The following is a 20964-nucleotide window of genomic DNA, read 5'->3' as shown; positions in this document are numbered from 1 at the left end:
GGACCCAGAGCCATGCCGAAGCTGCGCGCAGCTTTGGCATCGCTCTGGGAGCTTGCGGGGCTGGGGGAGGAGGAAGCCTTCCGCCAGCCTCCAAACCATGTCGGGAGACAGCGGGATGGCGCGCTTCGCCTCTCCCGCTGTCCCCCGAGTTTGCAGGGCTGGCAATGGGGAGGAGCAGGCTTCTCCCCCCGCCAGCCTTCCAGCCAAGTCGGGGGGCAGCGGCAAGGGCGCGCTGCGCCTCTCCCGCTGTCCCCCGAGTTTGCGGGGCTGGCGATGGGGAGGAGCAGGCTTCTCCCCCCGCCAGCCTTCCAGCCAAGTCGGGGGGGGAGCGGCAAGGGCGCGCTGCGCCTCTCCCGCTGTCCCCCGAGTTTGCGGGGCTGGGCCAGCCTTCTAACCAAGTCGGGGGACAGCGGGAAGGGCGCGCTGCGCCCCTGCCGCTGTCTCCCGAGTTTGCGGGGCTGGCGACGGGGAGGAGCAGGCTTCTCCCCCCGCCAGCCTTCTAGACAAGTCGGGGGACAGCGGGAAAGGCGCGCTGCGCCTCTCCCGCTGTCCCCCGAGTTTGCGGGGCTGGCAACGGGGAGGAGCAGGCTTCTCCCCCCGCCAGCCTTCTAGCCAAGTCGGGGGACAGCGGGAAGGGCGCGCTGCGCCTCTCCCGCTGTCCCCCGAGCTTGTGGGGCTGGCGGTGGGGCTCTCCTGAAGCCTGGAGGTTGTGGGGCTGGTGGGGGGGAGAAGCAGGCTTGCTTCTCCCACCCCCAGCCTCCAGATCAGGTCGGGGAATAGCGGGATGGCGGAGCGCCGCCATCCCGCTATTCCCCGACCTGATCTGGAGGTTGTGGGGCTGGGGGGGGGGAGAAGCAGGCTTGCTTCTCCCACCCCCAGCCTCCAGATCAGGTCGGGGAATAGCGGGATGGCGGCGCTTCGCCATCCCCCTATCCCCCGAGCTTGTGGGGCTGGGGGGGGAGAAGCAGGCTTGCTTCTCCCCCCGCCAGCCTCCAGATCAGGTCGGGGAATAGCGGGGTGGCGGCTCTGCGCCTCCCCGCTGTCCCCAGCTTTTGGGTGCAGGCTGCTGCCCGCAAGCCTTGCGAGCCCGCGGGACATCCCGCCGGGCTTGCAAGACTTGGGATAGCTTCCTGAAGCCTGGAGAGCGAGAGGGGTCGGTGCGCACGGACCCCTCTCGCTCTCCAGGCTTCAGCAAAAGCCTGCATTCGCACCATAGGACGCACACACATTTCCCCTTCATTTTTGGAGGGGAAAAAGTGCGTCCTATAGTGCGAAAAATACGGTACATTATTTACACAATGGGCCCCACGTGATTGGCTAATTCTGGGATTCTCCTGTAGGCCAATCAGGTTGAGAATTCACTTCCACCTGGAGCTGGATTGGGTGGCTCCTGTGGACCAATCAGACTGCTGCATTCTGAATCCTATTGTTCTAAGGCCAATCAGACTGCTGCATTCTGAATCCTATTGTTCTAGGACCAATCAGACTGCTGCATTTTGGATCCTATTCAGCTCAGTACATAACACATGTACTAAATCCTTGCCCTTCCTGGCTCTTAAAAAAGGGGCAGCGGGAGACTGGCTAAGTGAGTGAAGGGTCAGTGGCTCCTTAGAACAAGGCATGCCTAAAGGAGGCAGTTGCAAGGCCTCTACTGAAAAATCCAGACCTGAATCCTGAATTATGGGATAATTATTGGCCAGTTTCTAATATCTCAGCTCCAGGGTTTTTTCTGGAGGAGACAGATGGATCTAGATCCATTTCAGGCCTGATTATGGGACAGAGATAGCTTTGGTCACCTTGGTGAATGATTTGTGCTGAGAATTGGACAGGGGGAGCGTGATGGTTCTGCTGGACCTTTTGATATCAGTGACCATGGTATCCTTCTGGGATGGAATAGGAATTGGAAGTACTTTTTTTACAGTTGCATAGCATATACTCACTAGCAAGGTAAAGGTGAAGGTAAAGGTAAAGGTACCCCTGATCATTAGGTCCAGTCGTGACTGACTCTGGGGTTGTGGCGCTCATCTCGCTTTATTGGCTGAGGGAGCCGGCATACAGCTTCTGGGTCATATGGCTAGCACGGCTAAACCTCTTCTGGCGAACCAGAGCAGCGCACAGAAATGCCATTTACCTTCCCACTGGAGCAGTACTTATTTATCTACTTGCACTTGACATGATTTCGAACTGCTAGGTGTGTAGGAGCTGGGACTGAGCAACGGGAGCTCACCCCGTCGCGGAACCAAGCCGCAAGGAATTCCACACACAAATGTTGCAACAACTCTTTACCTGATCTGGTCTTTAGCAAGTAGGGAATGTGTCAGTGTGCATTCTGTCTGACAACTTCTGAGCAGGTCTCTCTAGGTATCCCCTTTATAAATGGCTTTTGATCTGCATGAATTAGCAGGTGACCACATTTGGCTGCATGCCATTCAAAGCATTACCAGCTAATCTCTACATATTAAACACCTGCTAAAGGCACCCAAGGTGTTAGTATTTTTTTCCCTGGCAGCATTATTGTATGTATTCATACACGATCAAATGCCTTTGCAATCCAAAGGAAGCCCCATAGCTCAGTGTGACAGCATAGGCTCTGCATTGCAGAGGGCTGCACGTTCAACCCTTAGCATTCCTTGCCTAAAAACTGAAAAGCATTTGAGGTAGCAGGAAGGTGGGAAAGGCCAACTCTGAAAAGCAGAGGAGCCACCATCAATGGTCTCACTTAGTATAAGGCGAAGAAGTCCTTTGTTATGTACTAAGCTTGGATCCTAGAACAATAGGCAAGTAGGATCCTAGAATGCAACAACGGATTGGCTTGCAGGAAAAGATCAATCAGGCTCCAGGAGGAAGTTAATCAGCCTATTAGGCTGGTAGGATTGTAGAAGGCAACAACTGATTGGCCTGCAGGAGAAGACCAATCAGGCTCCAGCAGGGAAGCAGAATCAGCCAATCAGACGGCACTCATTGTGTAAATAATGTATATAAAAGCCTGAGGTTTGGCGGGCAATTCCATAACTGTCTTACAAGCTGCAATAAAGAGCATGAAATCACTACAGGACTACGAGTATATTTCATGCTTACAGCAAGGATATTTTGTGGAACACTCATGGGGGGGGGGCAATTTAGGTGACAAAGATACATGTCAGATTCTCAGAATGCCATATGGAGAAGAGAAATGCACCTGAATATAAATAAATTAACCGCTCCTTCCCTAAGATGTCGCCCTTCAATGGCAAGATCTGGTTATGGTCTGCATTGCTTACTTGTTTTTGTTGACTTCCACATAGGTGCAGCCACAGACTTCGTCACTTTCGTCCTCTGCAGGTAAGAAAAACACAGCAGCATTGCGACATCCAAGTCGTATGAGTTTTCTACAGACATAACATTTTTTTGGCCGCTTGCGTCAACATGCTGCTTACCTCTTTTCAACGTGTGCAAGCAATGCCCATTGTTGTAATTCCATACATTCAAACAGCCATCTCGTCCTCCTGTGATTAGTCTAGAACATGAATGAAATAAATGCATCGTTTATTCCACCTGCGTAGATACTTGTATGCCAGGGGTGGGGACACATAGCTAAAATTTATATAGAGTGGGGGTTCCCCCCCCCAAAAAAGGCGTATTTAGAAACATACCTTCTTCTGCTAGGATCGAAGGCGAGGCAGGTTACCGCAGAACCACCATGAGCGTTGCCAAATTCAAATAAGTGCTTTCCGCTATCAAAATCCCACACCTTGACCACCTTAAATGCACACACACACACATACATACATAGGAAAGCATCTGAATAAACACCATGGTCAGGATTCAATGGCTCACATTTGAAAGAGTAAGTAAAAATTAGTCCAGTTCTATGCACAGAGAGCAAACACAAAAACTTCAACCACATGTGTCAAAATGGAACATCTACGCATTGGCACATTGGGAAATACATGGAGTTGGTTCTATTTTACAGCATCGTTTCACTTACAGAACCCTCACAGCAGCTCACAACATGCCTGAACACTTCGTTGAACTTGCAGCACAAAACTGGCTTCTTATGGGAAGTAACCAAGTGAGGATCTGGAGGCAATCTTCCTTATGGAGAATAAAAAACAGAAGAAGTGAGGATCAAACCATCAATACAGCAGTAAGTACACCTGTATGGGGCTTGTCTGGATGGCAGCCTCTCCAGAACTGATTTAGATTTGCTGTATGTGGGAAATGTGGGGAGTTTTTTTTACTTAATTAAGTCTTGCTGCTTAATGTTAAGTGAGAATCAGCCTGAAAAAATCAGGTTCTGACACCTGTCCCTTATACAGCAAGGGAGGTGTGTATGCACAGCTGATGTGAATATAGTTGGAGTTCAGAGGTCTGTCTGCTGAGCTAAATATCCTCATCTGGGGCTGGCAGGGGTGCTGTTGACTACTTAAAGGGCTTGAGGCACTAGCCCATTATAAAAATTTGCATTAAGATTAGGGGTGGAAGGATCTGTCAATGTCAGTTCTCTCCATTTTTCATTTTTCAGGTCTTAACTCAGTTCTCCATATTTTGCAGTCCAACAACACCCCAGGATCTCATCAAGATTATTTTCAAAAACAAAATTTTAAAAGGTTTGAAATTAAACATGGAATTTAACATTTTGTGGTTTTGTAATGTTTTCATCGCTGTAAATTAACCCTGGCTGGCAGCAGTTTCTAGTATTCCATTGTCCATAAATACAGGGGTGTAGGAAAAGGGGAGTGGGGGGTGCGGTCTGCCCCGGGTGTCATCCCTGAGGGGGTGACAAAATGGCACACCATGGGGCACGGCACTTGCTGCGGGGCCTGGTCTGCAGCGCGCCCAAGGCACCCGTCTCTCCTGGGAGTGACAGGGTGGCTCAGGGCCCTGCGCTGCCCCAAACAGCAGCGAAGGGCTTGTGTCTGCCAGGCGGACGCTGTGGGCAGCTCACCGTGCCACCCCCCTGGGCAGATCGCCGTGGCGCCCCTGTGGGCAGATCGTCCTGCCCCTGCCACTCCAGGTGCCAGAGCAGCTAGCTACACCCCTGCATAAATACAGATCTTAGATGTTTAAAGGCCAGACTATAGTGGTGCCTCGGGTTAAGAACTTAATTTGTTCTGGAGGTCCGTTCTTAACCTGAAACAGTTCTTAACCTGAGGTACCACTTTAGCTAATGGGGCCTCCCGCTGCCGCCACACGATTTCTGTTCTCATCCTGAAGCAAAGTTCTTAACCCGAGGTACTATTTCTGGGTTAGCGGAGTCTGTAACCTGATAGCATCTGTAACCTGAAGCGTCTGTAACCTGAGGTACCACTGTACTATGTGTTGTTCATCATGTGATTAAACAAACGTGAGTAATCATGCTGCTTTTCTTTTAGAGAAAAAGCAACCAGAGTTTTCCCAATTCGGAGAATGACCCCAATTTGGATTGGGCCTCAAACTAGTTTCCTGGTGTCAAATTATTTTTTCCCCTGGCTACTCCCTCCTACCCCAAATTCATGGTTTACTGCTAACATCTCCTGCTCTGGAGGTTAGGACTCAAACCAATGGCTTCAAGTTGGAAGAAAAGAGATTCTGACCAAACATTTGGAAAAACTTTGTGACAGTAAGCGTTGTTTAGCAGTGGAACAGACTCCCTCGGGAGGTTGTGGTCTCTCCTTCCTTAGAGGTTTCTAAGCAGAGGTTGGATGGCCATCTGTCATGGATGCTTTAACTGAGATTCCTGCCTTGCGGGGTGTTGGACTAGATGATCCTCAGGGTCCCTTCCAACTCTAAGATTCTATTATTCTATTATTCTAAGTCAAGCATGGGCTGATTTTAAGCAGAATAAAATAATAATAATAATAATAATAATAATAATAATAATAATAATAATAATTTATTATTTGTACCTCGCCCATCTGGCTGGGTTTCCCCAGCCACTCTGGGCGGCTTCCATAGAAACCAAAGATACAGTAAAATATCACAGATTAAAAACTTCCCTGAACAGGGCTGCCTTAAGATGTCTTCTGAATGTCAGGTAGTTATTTATCGCTTTGACATCTCATGGGAGGGCGTTCCACAGGGCGGGCGCCACTACCGAAAAGGCCCTCTGCCTGGTTCCCTGTAGCTTTGCTTCTCGCAATGAGGGAACCGCCAGAAGGCCCTCGGCGCTGGACCTCAGCGTCCGGGCAGAACGATGGGGGTGGAGACGCTCCTTCAGGTATACTGGGCCAAGGCCGTTTAGGGCTTTAAAGGTCAACACCAGCACTTTGAATTGTGCTCGGAAACGGACTGGGAGCCAATGTAGGTCTTTCAAGACCGGTGTTATGTGGTCTCGGCGGCCGCCCCCAGTCACCAGTCTAGCTGCCGCATTCTGGATTAGTTGTAGTTTCCGAGTCACCTTCAAAGGTAGCCCCACGTAGAGCGCATTGCAGTAGTCCAAGCGGGAGATAACTAGAGCATGCACCACTCTGGCGAGACAGTCCGCGGTCAGGTAGGTTCTCAGCCTGCGTACCAGGTGGAGTTGGTAGACAGCTGCCCTGGATACAGAATTGACCTGTGCCTCCATGGACAGCTGTGAGTCCAAAATGACTCCCAGGCTGTGCACCTGGTCCTTCAGGGGCACAGTTACCCTATTCAGGACCAGGGAGTCCTCCACACGAGCCCGCCCCCTGTCCCCCAAAAACAGTACTTCTGTCTTGTCAGGATTCAACTTCAATCCATTAGCCGCCATCCATCCTCCAACCGCCTCCAGGCACTCACACAGGACCTTCACCGCCTTCACTGGTTCTGATTTGAAAGAGAGGTAGAGCTGGGTATCATCTGCATATTGATGGACACCCAGTCCAAACTCCCTGATGATCTCTCCCAGCGGCTTCATATAGATGTTAAAAAGCATGGGGGAGAGGACAGAACCCTGAGGCACCCCACAAGTGAGGGCCCAGGGGTCTGAACACTCATCCCCCACCACCACTTTCTGAACACGGCCCAGGAGGAAGGAGCGAAACCACTATAACAGTGCCCCCAGCTCCCAGCCCCTCTAGACGGTCCAGAAGGATGTTATGGTCGATTGTATCAAAGGCCGCTGAGAGATCCAGCAGAACTAGAAAACAACTCTCACCTTTGTCCCCAGCTCGCCGGAGATCATCAACCAGCGCGACCAAGGCAGTTTCAGTCCCATGGTGAGGCCTGAATCCCGATTGGAAGGGATCCAAATGGTCCGCATCCTCCAGGCGTGCATGGAGTTGTTCAGCAACCACACGCTCAATCACCTTGCCCAAGAATGGAAGATTTGAGACTGGGCGATAGTTGGCCATACTGGCCGGGTCTAAAGATGCCTCTTTCAGAGGATCTGGGAATGTTCCCTCACAGAGGGAAGCATTCACCACCCCGCAGAGCCCATCGCCCAGCTCTTCCCGGCTTGCTTTTATTAGCCAGGATGGGCAAGGATCAAGGAGACAGGTGGTTGGTTTCACGCGTCCAAGCAGCCTGTCCACATCCTCGGGGGTAACGGATTGAAATTGATTCCATGCAACTTGACCAGACAGAGCTCTAGCACTCTCCCGCCCCAGCCCTGCTCCCACGGTGGTGTCTAGCTCCTTCCGAATATGAGTGATTTTATCTGCAAAAACTGGCAAGGGACCCCAATCCAGATTAGAAACACTTTCCAGGTTGGGGACTCAATGGCAGTTTTTTCTCCAAAATAAACATATCCATGAACACTCATTTAAACACATAGTTTGGCTCTAAGACCATGAGTTCTGGTCTGTTTGCTATCTTCTTCTTTTTACCGTAGTCTTAGATGGAGAATAGCCAGTGTATCCGTGGCAACGCAGAGCGATCTTACGCCTGGTATGTAGTGGCAAGCACTAATCTCTCCTTTAATTCCACTGTTTTTTGAACAGGCTGTGAACAAGCAAGTCTGGTCCTCAACATCCCAAATCTGCAAAAAAATAATAATTAAGACACGCTAAAGAGAAAGTACTGAAGATGTGACAAGTGCAACTCAGCGCATGCAAAAAACAGAGACAGACCTTCACTGTGTTGTCCGTTGACATGGAGAATATTTTATCCTCTTCAGATATGTGGACATAGAAGACAGGGGCCATGTGGCCTCTGAGCATGCCTGTTGGCCTTCTGCAATTGGACCAGAACGTTAAAGACTGAGCAGCTTCAAGCGTATAATAAAACAAAAGAGATGGATTAACATTGGCACTACTGTAACTGAAACACATATGAATGAGGGAGAATTGTAGTACCAAGTGAGAAAGACGGATGAGCTAGCGCAATGTGGCCACATCCACACCATACTTTTAAATAAATAAAATATTTTTATTAAAGTTTTCTTGGTTTACACAGGTATGCGCAATGTCTCTTTTTTCAAGTTATGTTTTCCATAGGTCAGTTTCATTTGTTGAGACATTAGGGTTACATTAGAAGAAAAAGAGTTTGGATTTGATATCCCGCTTTATCACTACCCGAAGGAGTCTGAAAGCGGCTCACATTCTCCTTTCCCTTCCTCCCCCACAACAAACACTCTGTGAGGTGAGTGAGGCTGAGAGACTTCAAAGAAGTGTGAGCAGCCCAAGGTCACCCAGCAGCTGCATGTGGAGGAGTGGGGAAGCGAACCCCGTTCACCAGATTACGAGTCCACCGCTCTTAACCACCACAGCACACCACACTGGCTCTCTCTTAGGAATAAAAGGGGGGGGGAGAGGCATAGCTGTCAAGTGTCCCTTATTTGAAGGGACAGTCCCTTATTCCAGTGCCATGTCCCGCTGCTGTCCCTTATTGATGGATGTCCCTTAAATGATGTCTCTTAAATTTCAAAGGAAGCAGCTCCTCTCCCTCCCTCCCTGCCGGCCAGGGAGGAGGGAGGCTCCAACTGTGTTGCTTGGCTGTGTTGCTCACCCAATAAGAAGTCTAAGAACAACTAGGGGTGGAGCTTACATGCCTTGTGTGTGGCTAGTTAATGCAAGCTGAGGGTTTTTTTGAATACTGGACGCCATTTTGTTGCACGTGCTGCTGCAAACTTTGCAGTGCAAATCCAGGCCGGGGAGCCATCTTAAGTTGAGGCTGCATAGGCCTTGTGGTGCATGTGATTCAGATTCTATTCAGTTGAACCTCTGGTTACAAAGTTGGTTGGACAGTGTTCTCGAAGCTACCAGCATGAGTTTGTCCAGACTGCAGGAGGACAGGAAGACTGGAGTGCCTGGAACAGGTAAGGCTACAGGTCCCTTATTTTGGCTGCTGGTCCCTTATTTTCAAGGCTGCTGGTCCCTTATTTTCAAATCTGTAAGTTGACAGCTATGGGAAGAGGTGGAGAACATCATACATTTTAAGCATTCTTAAGCCACTTCAACAGTCCCACCACCACCAAAAAAAATAAAGAATAATGGGAACTGTAGTTTGTGAAGAGTGCTGAGAGTGGGTAGAACACTCACCAACTACAGTTCTTAGGATTCTTTTGCAGGATGTCCTGACTGTTGAGGTGGTATAAGAGAGCTTTGCATGTATCGTGCGGGCATGAGCTGTGATTCTTTTGTTCTTGACTCTACCTGCCTCAGATTTTCATGCACTGTTAAGACACCAGTTGGATCCAATCACTGTAACGGTCAATAACCCTCTGGCAGACAGGCCTGGATGTCAATACAAAGGCATTAAACATTTAAAGCAGTATCATACCGCTTTAAAAAGCCATGGCTCCTCCTGACTAATCCTGTATAGTTTGTTAAGGGGTGCTGAGTGTTGCTAGGAGACCCCCTCCCAGAGTTACAGTTCTCAGAGTGGTTTAAGAATCCATCCCTCATCCCAGGAAACTCTAGGATTCATTAAGAGTTTATTGATCTAGCTGCGGTTTATCTGTGCAATATTTCAGAAGACAAATCACAGCAGTCTATTTGTTCTAAATGATAATAGTTTATAACTAATGGCACAAAGAGTTTAACAAAACCTTATAAGAACAGCTGCAGCAATGCAATAAAATCTTACCCAGGCATATAGGGATTCCACATCCGAATGATTCGATCCATCCCACCAGTTACAAGAAGGTTATTCTTTTTGCTAAGTGCAAATGTTTTCACTCCTTTGTGGACTCGAAAAACAATCTGATCCCCCTCAGCTCTATGGGAGGGAGATCCTAGGACCGACTGTGCTTTCCTCGCCTTGGAATCTTTTCTGTGTTCTTTTATTTCTTTCATCTGTTGCTCAACATTGGTTGCTCCCACAACGCAACCTGTAGAAGGGCAAATGTTTCTGAATCAGCCGTCAGGCCTCAAGTAGACTTCGACACGACTGATAATACACAATAAACACCCATACATTTTGGGATTGGAAAATGCAGACCATTTTAACATTTAAGAAAACAGGAAGGAGATTCTTGCAGTGCTTGAAGTTTTCCACATTCTAGGTAAAAGGAAAGAACATGTAAATATGGTCTTCAGTGGTCACCACTGAACTCTACAGACAGGTCTGACAGATAAAACCATTTAGGCATCAAGAAACTGCTCTCAGGGAAAGATGATTTCACACACTGCTCAGATAGGCAGATAGTTATAGGAAATGGGGTGTGTGGGGTCTGGTTGAAAAGCACTGGAGGTAAGAGAAATTGCCTTCATAACAGAGCTGAAAGTAAAAGACACAAAAGGCCTCAACCTCCAATCATGTAATCCGCACATCTGCCTACCTCAATTTTCTCACTTCCCAACACATCACAGCTCTATGCCAAAACCAAATGTTGAAGGGAATATTTCTGCTGTGTGGAATCTACCACAAGTAAAGGTAAAGGGACCCCTGACCATTAGGTCCAGTCATGGCCGACTCTGGGGTTGTAGCGCTCATCTCGATTTATTGGCCGAGGGAGCCAGCGTACAGCTTCCGGGTCATGTGATCAGCATGACTTAGCCGCTTCTGGCGAACCAGAGCAGTGCACGGAAATGCCGTTTACCTTCCAGCCGGAGTGGTACCTATTTATCTACTTGCACTTTGATGTGCTTTTGAACTGCTAGGTTGGAAGGAGCAGGGACCGAGCAACGGGAGCTCACCCCGTCGTGGGGATTCAAACCGCCAACCTTCTGATCGGCAAGACCGAGACTCTGTGGTTTAACCCACAGTGCCACCCGCAAATCTACCACAAGTAGAACCTGCCATTAGAAGTACATAAGCAGAGCCCTGTTGGATCTGTTTGCTCCAGCCAGTTAGTTAATTTTGGGCCCTCAAAATGTCTATTACTTCTAAATTGGCAAGATGTCTGGATTTTTGTGATTTTCCCAAAAGAAGCTCAAAACCTTTCCCTGTTGGTATATGCCACATGACTTTTAATTCTTTTTGATGAATTTATTGTCTTTTGCTTTATTTATATACTAGTATGTTTGAGATTATTATGATTGCAATGCTCGTTGCTTTTCTAACACTACTGTGATTATTGTGAGCCGCTTTGAGCTCAACAATTGAAAGGCAGAGTACAACTATTAAATCTGATCAAAAATCAAACCTCTGGAGGCCAGAGGTTCCTCACCCTGCTCTAAACTCTTCATCCTGACTGATCACATGGATGGTACTTGCAACGTGACTACAACACTGTAACATGGGAAGGAAAAGAAATTGTATATAAGCCAAGCAAATGGAAACATGTAAGAACAACTTCCTGGATTCAAAATCAGAAATATAATTACCTATTACTATGGCTGTAGGCTCATGGCTTGAAGCAGAAATGACTGCTTTAATAGAATCATAGTATTTCAGCTAAAAAGACAGAAAACAATAATACATTACATCAAAATGCTACAAAATATTGGTTAAATAATGTTGTGTTGTTAAGATTGTTTTATAATTGTATTTGGCCCAAATTTACAATGTTTACCTGAGTAACCCAGTCTCCATGAACTTTCCAACGGATGTAAGTGACATTAGGAGAAAGAGCTGCATTCTCAAGGCTAATATTTGGAAGGTTTTCCGATTTGGGCAGCTTTTTCCACGTTCTGAAACATGTTCAGAGAACATAATAACATTAAGAAAAATAATTAAGCTTGTCCATGCTATCAGGTTCCTAATTTGGCCATTTATCACCATAGGAAGCACCTGACCTTTGTTTTGTGATTTGCAAAATGTTGTGAGTTCGTTAGTGGAAGCTCTCAGAGCTCCAGCGCTTTCTGTTGTTTCAGAGTTCACCTCGTAGGTCCCTAACCTTTCTCATTTGTGGGCTCTAAAGCTAATTGCAGCACCTTCATAATTGACTGAAGAGGACACTGTACAGCTGGCTAGAGAGAGCCCTGAGTTCTTGCATGACCTTCCAATTAAGTACTGAAACACAGAGTCAAGTTATCTCCCTTTGTTAAGAAGAGTAGATGCTCCTCTTCCCCTTCTGCTCAGCTGGGAAATGTCCTCCCAGATGCCACCCTAACCTTTTGTTAGTTTTGTATTTCTATCTGCAGCAGAGCAGAGACAGGGAAGCAGAGAAACAATGCTTCTCTGCACTAGAGTTCAGTTGCCACATGGTCATGTGTATTGCAGAAGAGCTTAGTTCCTGTACAGCAAACCGCCAACTTATACGGGGGTTACGTTCCAGGGATCATGCCTAAAGCCAAAATTGCATATACAGTAGTAGTACCTTGGTTTACAACCGTTCCGGAGGTCCATTTGTAAACCAAAACAGGTTGTAACCCAAGGCACATTTTCACCAATGGGGCCTCCAAAAAATATTTGTTCGTAATCCAAAAAAAATGGGTTGTAATCCAAAAAAAAGGTTGCAAACTGGGACACGCACTTCCGGGTTTGACGTGTTTGTAATCCAAAACGTATGCAAACCAAGACATATGCAAACCAAGATACCACTGTAATCAAAACCCATTGGGTTGAATGACAGGTGGGATTGCCAAAATCATTCATTCATTTTTTGCTGAATGCGCACAAGTTGAATGTGTATAGGTAGCAAGCTTACTGTACACAGAAAAGTCGGTTTCCAGAATCCAAACTTACTAGCAGCATCAGCCGTGTTAAACAGCCACCACTGTAGAAACACAGCAATAGTAGCTCCAAACCTCCCAAGATAACGGGGCCTCTTCTAGGAATTGTTTTCTGTTTCCAGGTTTGTGGCTACCGTTGCTCAGGGAAGTTGGCAACTGGAAGCACACCTTTTGTGGAATGATTAACGAAATGTCTACTTTAATTCTCAACAGACACTTTCAAACACTTGCCTGAGGACCTCTCCCACAGAGCAGATGAGCAAGATATTGACACAGCCCTGCAATCACAAAGAAGGTGCACACTGGAAACATGCTGAAAACAAACTGTAGGAAAGGTCACAATCGGGCAGCTTTCAGGCTTTTGAAGACAAAAACCCTGAGATTAATAGGATGAGTATGATTAACTTTCTGCAGCTGTTCTTATGGATAGGGAATCTGTACCGATTGCCTGCTTTTCATGTCGTTATGGACACAGGCATGACTGCAAGGGAGATTTCCCATTAGAAAATTATGTATGAGAGGGATGTATGAGAGGGATCTCCCTTAGTCTAACCTTGCTTATCTGAAAGTCCTCTACTTTGCCATACATACTGCATCTAGCCAATACTGTACAACCTCTGGCATTCTCTTGCTATCTGTTGTACTTTCCCTACATATCTACTCCATAATCCGGGGAATCCAACAGCAGCTGTGGCAAGCTGGGTTTCCCACCCACTGAGTTTTAAGGCCTACAGTTTCCCTAGCAAGTGTTTTTCCCCAATACACACCTGGTCATCTCCATAAAGAATCATGCATTCATCATGATCTGTGTAGCTGAATTGGAGGGGGGAAACAAAGAGGAAGAAAAATTAAGTATTGCTTAAAATCAGTGTTCTGAGCCAAGATAATATTTTGGATTGCCCAATAACTTCCAAGACAAACCTGAAGACATATCTAAAGGAGATTATGTTAACACTCAAGGTTTTAGCACAAACTATTGATTTTGCCAATGGGACACAGGTGGCACTGTGGTCTAAATTACTGAGCCTCTTGGACTTGCCGATCAGAAGGTCGGTGGTTCGAATCCCTGCGATGGGATGAGCTCCTGTTGCTCAGTCCCAGCTCCTGCCAACCTACCAGTTCGAAAGCACACCAGTGCAAGTAGATAAATAGGTACTGCTCTGGCAGGAAGGTAAACGCCGTTTCCGTGTGCTGCTCTGGTTTCGGTGTTCTGTTGTGCCAGAAGCAGCTTAGTCATGCTGGCCACATGACCCGGAAAAACTGTCTGTGGACAAACGCCGGCTCCCTCGGCCTGTAAAGCGAGACGAGTGCCGCAACCCCAGAGTCGTCTGTGACTGGACTTAACTTTCAGGGGTCCTTTACCTTTATTATTATTATTATTATTATTATTATTATTATTATTATTATTATTATTATTGATTTTGCCAGCTTGTCTTCATGCAGTGCACAGTTAACCAATTGTTATAAAAATTCTAAGGTCTCAAACATGAAATAAATCTTCAGAAGTTCATAAGTATATAAAACCATGACACTCTCCCTTCCTGTGGTGTCATGCTTTATAGAATCAGCACTCAGGGCATTCATCATGAGAAATCAAAGTGGCATTTAATGTCATGGGGAAATTAAAATGACAACTTAACACAGGTTGGCATTCAGCCCAAGGAGACTCAGAACAGGTCCTGGGGCCTTGGTAGCTACTAGAGGCAGTGGCGGAGCTTCATGGGGGGCACCCAGCGCAGGGGGGGAGCCGCGATGGGGATCGCGCTGCTGGGGGCGGTGCGCTCCCCCCGCACTCCTCTTCCTCCGCCAGTGACTAGAGGGTGTTGGGTCCTGATTCTGGGCCTGCTAGGGAGTTCCAGGTAAAGCAACCTGAGCTTGAAGAAGAGGATATAAGTGTAATAATAGATATAGCCACACATATAGAAGTATGCCATGATTATTAGCAGATAATTGACATAAGACCTGAATTTTGAGTGCCTTACCAGTAATCCACATTCAAAGGTATAGCTTCTAAACCACTAATTTGAAGGTAGGGTTCAAAGTTGGAGCTTTCGTAGAGCTGAAGTTCGCGATCCCTGTCACAAAGTTGAAATGTTATATATTTTACCATCATGGGTTGTATGAACTGGTTTCCCATAATAAGGAGGCAATTAGCAGTTGAAGGAGGGATTCTCATTCCGAAAACAGTGTTGGGGAAAGGGTTCAAAACCTTCCCCCAAGTTGTGACCCTAACTGAGGGACCCTTGCAGCTTCTATTTGTTAACATTCAAAGAGACAAGAGATTCCGTTACTGATCTCCATTATCCCATCAAGTTAGCCCCGAAGCCAATGCCCTGTCCACTATGCCAACCCTGTAATGCTGGCCAAGATCCCAAACTGCTTTGTTTATGCAGCTTTCTCCAGTCAACCCCAAAGCTTTGGACGAAAGAAATGTTGGTAACAGGCTTTTATTTGAGCTTTTGCGCATAGGGCACTTACCCAGTTCCCAATATCAACTTATTATATGGTGTCATGACAGTGAAATCCATCAACCACTTAGATTTTCTGTAGGCTTTCTCCTTTAAAAAGAGAAAAGGCAAGAAGTTAAGTATTGCCTGCCAACTCCAAGGTATGGTCTGAAGGCACATGAGGCCACCATCTTGCTGAAGCAATGTAGATCTGGGTTTGGATGGGAGACTGCATTGGAGCCGCACACAAGTATGCTGCCTTGGGTTCCATGATGAAAAACAGGAAGGATTTAAACATAAGGGGTGGGGGTGGGAAAATAAGCAATCTTTCCTGAATCATGACTACTTTGGCTCTCATCTTTTCAAAGGAAAATTGAACTAAAAGTAGCTGAGGTACAGACAGTCCTGGGTAGAAGACAGGAGGACACAAACCTTTTATATTCAGGTGAATGAGGAGGAACTTTTAATATGTAATCTTGCCAGAACTTAGGGCATATAAACCGAAATAAATAAGCAGGCCTTGTGCCAGTCACTGCCTCTCAGCATAACCCACCTCACAGGGCTTTTGTGAGGAATAAATGAGGAGAGGGAGAACCATGTTTGCCATTTTGAGCTCCTTGAAGAATGAATAAATAAGTAAAACTGGCCATCCCAGAACCTATGACATGAGAAAATGTGACATACAAAGACCATCTTGCTTCGTATCAGCTTGAGCTGTGGTGACCAGAAGGAAATATGTCCGTCTTCTCGAGCTGTTATCAATGTGCTATCCAACAGCGAGCAGATTTTCAGCACAGGCTCTCCATGTGGGATCTCCTTTATGGTGGCAGGTAGTGCAAAAGAGACCTCTTTCAACCGGGCAGATGACTCATGTTGTTCAGCATATTCCAGCTGCATGTATGTGCAGAAGTCATGCTGGGGCGGAAAAAAGTGACAGTCATTGTCTCAGCGGTCAAGAGGCCAGATCCCATGCGTATGTACTTGAAAGTGAGTCCTGCTGTGTTCAATGGGGCTTCCTCCTAAGAAACTATGCATAGGAACAATGCCATCATAAACACATCACTGCCAAAATGGAGCCAACTAATGTTGGTAATGTGAGGTACCAACTAAGGGAGAAAGCAAGACCCTTGTTGTATCACTAATAAGTTCAGTGTCCACACTTTAAGGATGAAACTTCACATACATGTGTAAGGTTGGAGGAGAAATTTGGTTTCGTTTGTGTTCTGAGAACCAGCCCCTCCACCTGCCAAACCTTAACACCTCGTGGGGCAAGGGAAATTGTAGCATACTTTAGCCTTTCTCAACCTTGGGGTCCTAGTTGTTGTTGGACCACAACCCCCATCCCTAGCTGGCAGGGCTAGTGGTTGGGGATGATGGGAATTGTAGTTCAGCAACATCTGGGGGCTCAAGGTTGAGAAAGGCTGGGTGGCGCTGTGGGTTAAACCACAGAGCCTAGGACTTGCCAATCAGAAGGTTGGTGGTTTGAATCCCTGTGACAGGGTGAGCTCCTGTTGCTCTGTCCCAGCTCCTGCTAACTTAGCAGTTCGAAAGCACGTCAAAGTGCAAGTAGATAAATAGGTACCACTCCAGTGGGAAGGTAAACGGCATTTCCGCGTGCTGCTCTGGTTCACCAGAAGTGGCTTAGTCATGCTGGCCACATGACCCGGAAGCTGTACGCCGGCTCCCTCGCGGTCAATAAAGCGAGATGAGCGCCGCAACCCCAGAGTCGGTCACGACTGGACCTAATGCTCAGGGGTCCCTTTACCTTTACCTTTATAGAGAAACACATTAACATCTTTCTTTCAGAGGCATATTCCTTGACTTGGTATCATCTTTTCACTCATTCCAGTAAGTGTTGTACTCCTCATTCATAGTCACATCCTATTTTAAGCAATTAATTACTTAATTATCACTTACTGGGGTTTCCAATACACACTTACCCAACGAATTCTGCCAATTGCAGAACAGTCAATTTTCATGAAAAGCTTTTCTATTTGTTCATCACTCTGTAGGAGCAAAGGATGTACACAACAACCTTCAACACACAAACGGTCAAGGTTACATGAGGTCGTTTCTAGCTTCAATCCAGCAAACATGAACTGCCCCAAATGGTGGCACCAACAAAGATTAAGGGCATGGAAGCCAGAGGCTAACAGTAGAATCCTATGCATATCTACACTGATGCAAGCAACACTGACTTACTCCCAGGTAAGTGTGTAGAGCACTGGAGCCTAAATAGGAGCCTAAATACAGGACAGAAAGTGCTCCCCCTCCCCCTCTCCCCATTCCATCTCATCTACGGTATTAAGCCGTTGCGGTATGGTTTTCAAACTGTGCTTTGCTTACTGCATTTTGTGACCCCATGCATTTCTTCAACGTGCGCTTGAAGTTTTCCACATCCAGATACTTATGTCCATTAATTTCTAAGTCCTGGAAGCAGATAAAGCAAGAGGAAATATGGTGTGCTATTATGAAGCAGCAGACTTGCCAAGAGGGCCTCACTCTGGTACTATTTCTTTCTCCCTGGACAGATCAAACCTGAATGCAAACATAAAGCACAAAGATATTTTATATCTCATGTCTTTGCCCAAAATTGGGTAGACACTCCCAGTGTATTGGGGTTCCTAGGGACCCTGTCCCTGAGCAGCTTTCGATGTCACAAGGCAGACCTGATTCACTTCTAAGTTTGCCGGTTTTTGATCCTGCTCTGTGGTTGTCGCTTTAACAGCAGTTTGCTGTTCAGTAATTAGCAAGTAATAACATTTAGTGCCAGGTCATCATAATACAATTTGCCTGCTGATCGCTGCTTCTTTTATTAAAGGCACATAAGCAAGCCAAACAAAAACTCATTATGCTTCTCACTCATTCAGAAGTGGCTATTAACAGACTTTGCTGAAAGCCTCTCTCTACTCCATGTCAAGGACACTTGTCAGTACTTTGCTCATAGGGAACCCTTAGAAGTCCATGAAACCAGAACTCCCAAGAGATGTTTGATGCATCTAACCCTAAGGAAGTGATTGGACCTTAAGATGCATTGGACCTTAAGACCTGACTTGAGAGGTTCCAGGAGGCATCTGGCTAGCCTCTGTGACAACAGGATGCTGGACTAGATGAGCCTTCGACCTGGTCCAGGAGACTCTTATGTTCCACAGCACCTGGTTGACTACAGTGCATGGGGAAGAGAGGAGAGGACAAGGATATGGATGCAGGTGAGGGCTGGACACAGGGCCCACAAAGCCCTGCTTGAGATATCTTTGCAAGCTAACATATCAGAACCATAGCTGTCAACTTTTCCCTTTTCTTGCGAGGAATCCTATTCGGAATAAGGGAATTTCCCTTTAAAAAAGGGAAATGTTGACAGCTATGATCAGAACTGATATTTATCTTGCATTGCATTACATCAGTAATGATTACATTGCTCTCTTGCAGACACAAATCTCTTAACAAAATTCATGAACACACTTTCTCAATACTTTCTTACTCCAAACTTTCTGAGGCATAAATGCAAGTTAAATAGGTGCCCTTCTGAAATTGGTATGAGAGAACAGTTTGTTTCCAGTCAATATGTTAACAGCGAAACAATATACAGAGTGAAAGGATGTACATTATCAGTGAAATAACATACACTGATATGATTTCATTGGGATAGTCATACCTGAAAGGCCACATGTAGCTTTTGAAGCTGTTCCAGAGTTACTTGCTGCTCAATCTTGCCAAGACAAAAAATAAATAAAAATGGAATAATTAAATGATGATGCACATGGGCCCTTTTAGGACTTGGGAGGTGCTCATGGATTTAATGTTACGTGAGGACACCTTTCAATTCATTGCAACCTATGTTCCCGCAGCCTTGCTCCTCCCGCCCTCTCCCAGTAAATCACTGAGACTCACCTGCCAGGAAGCTAGTGTAGCAATCCCACCCCACCCAATGAACCATTTTGGCACACAGCCCAGTCCTCCAAAACCTCACTACCACTAGATGACGCCTTGCATCATCTGCTACCTGAGGCAGCTGCCTCATTCTGCCTAATGATAGGACCAGACCCAGAGCATATGCTATCAGGATGCTGTGGGGAAAAAGGTTTCCCCATGCCAAGCGACTCCTATCTTGTCCATAATGTTTGCAAATAGTTGGAACCATGGTGTATGAACCTCTGTCTCTTTATTTCATGTTCCAGGTGGTTGTTGGGTGTGTGTCTGCAAAGTGGCTTTCAGTGGAGATTGTAGTGTGTGCTGTGCGGTTCTAACTGACTCTATGGAGGAAACTGCTCTCTGACATCATGGAAAGCCAGCGAGCCCATTGCCATCCAACAAATTCAGATTCTCCTCGTCCTCTCATAGCATTTACCATTTTGAAAAGCCCTTTGGAGCCCAGCAAGAGAATTCACTATACCTTTCCTTTCCATTGACTTCTGGATGAGTCAACGCGATGGCGAACGCTTTCGCTCTCCAGTATATTTTCCATGAGTCCAATGGAGTGACTCCTCTGCTGCCCTTTCAGTAGCTCCCTCAGCAGCCATTCTGGAAGCTGCTCTATCTCCTCCTCCCGAGCTTCTGAAAAACTGCTAAGGGAAACTGGAGACGCAGCTGGCAACCTGCGCCCTCCTAATGAAGTCTGCGCACGTCGAAACAGAAGGTCTGTTGTATCTGTCGTCTCTCTCAACTCATTCAGAATGCTGTCAGAGCACAAACACCAGAAGGCAGGCATGGACATTGCTATTATTATTATTATTATTAATGAACTGTCTCTTAATAATAAATTACCTATCATTAATTATTAGTTGCTGGCGGTAGCAGCAGTAACAGTAGAAACAACAGTAGATTGTTTCCAGACTGAGGCAACAGCTTCCTTTACAAGTTACAGCTTATCCACACGCACAATTCCTTTAAATTAAGGTTACCAGATTTTTTTTCAATGAATCCGGGGACACTTTTCAACTTCAATGGATTTTGTATGGGGACTGATGTGTAAATCTTTTCCCCGGGAAACAGGGGACGTCTGGTAACCTTACTTTAAATCACATTTTTCACCTCAAAGAATTCTGGGCATTGTAGTTTTTTAAAGCATTGCTGGGAACTGTAACTCTGTGAGGGGTAAACTACAGTGCCCAGAAGTATTTGAGAGTGGAAATTTGCTTGAAAGGTATAGTGCGAACATAGGGACACAACTCTATCAATCTATAACCCTCACATTTTTCAGTTATCATGTGATTAAATGGGGAGGGGAGGGAAATGGAGGGCATAACAAGTGAAGTGACTCACTAAGATTCTCAAAGGACCTGAACAATGGCACCACAAAAAAGAGAAGACACATTAACATGTTTCCAATCTGGACATTTCCTATATTAAACTATACCTAGAGTGACTGGTTGGGCATAAACAATAGGATTGTAGGGGCAGGGTGGGTGAGTCATACAAATATTTCTGCTTATTGTCAGCCTCTGTAACATGTGCTGGAGAAGATTAAATGTAAATGGACGAGTCAACAACAAGCTGGTCTTGGCTGGTGTCCAATGGGGTTGGAAGTCTTAATGTCAGCTAAGCAGCATCATTTAATACAACCCTAATTTCCTGGGTTGGGTACCATAAGAGACAGC

At 46.4% G+C, this 20964-nt stretch overlaps 1 protein-coding gene across 1 annotated transcript in view; it reads right to left on the bottom strand.

The window, feature by feature from the left end:
• The window catches only part of LOC114595778 (cilia- and flagella-associated protein 337-like), a 33887-nt gene that overhangs the window by 10174 nt on the left and 2749 nt on the right, over window positions 1–20964 (bottom strand). The window contains exons 2-19 of the mRNA XM_028726447.2: window positions 19761–20043; window positions 19023–19076; window positions 17714–17797; window positions 17308–17373; window positions 16052–16282; window positions 15399–15478; window positions 14903–14995; window positions 13688–13733; window positions 13152–13198; window positions 11819–11936; window positions 11631–11700; window positions 9949–10192; window positions 7992–8094; window positions 7749–7900; window positions 3968–4070; window positions 3633–3739; window positions 3417–3496; window positions 3261–3315 (exon numbers count right to left, since the gene is read on the bottom strand). Of these exons, the coding sequence (XP_028582280.2) occupies window positions 3261–3315; window positions 3417–3496; window positions 3633–3739; window positions 3968–4070; window positions 7749–7900; window positions 7992–8094; window positions 9949–10192; window positions 11631–11700; window positions 11819–11936; window positions 13152–13198; window positions 13688–13733; window positions 14903–14995; window positions 15399–15478; window positions 16052–16282; window positions 17308–17373; window positions 17714–17797; window positions 19023–19076; window positions 19761–20043 (2016 nt within the window). The remainder of the gene's footprint in view (window positions 1–3260; window positions 3316–3416; window positions 3497–3632; window positions 3740–3967; window positions 4071–7748; window positions 7901–7991; window positions 8095–9948; window positions 10193–11630; window positions 11701–11818; window positions 11937–13151; window positions 13199–13687; window positions 13734–14902; window positions 14996–15398; window positions 15479–16051; window positions 16283–17307; window positions 17374–17713; window positions 17798–19022; window positions 19077–19760; window positions 20044–20964) is intronic.

This window comes from Podarcis muralis, chromosome 4, assembly GCF_964188315.1.
Source record: "Podarcis muralis chromosome 4, rPodMur119.hap1.1, whole genome shotgun sequence".
NCBI lineage: Eukaryota > Metazoa > Chordata > Lepidosauria > Squamata > Lacertidae > Podarcis > Podarcis muralis.
This window is presented reverse-complemented; position numbering and strand designations above follow the sequence as displayed.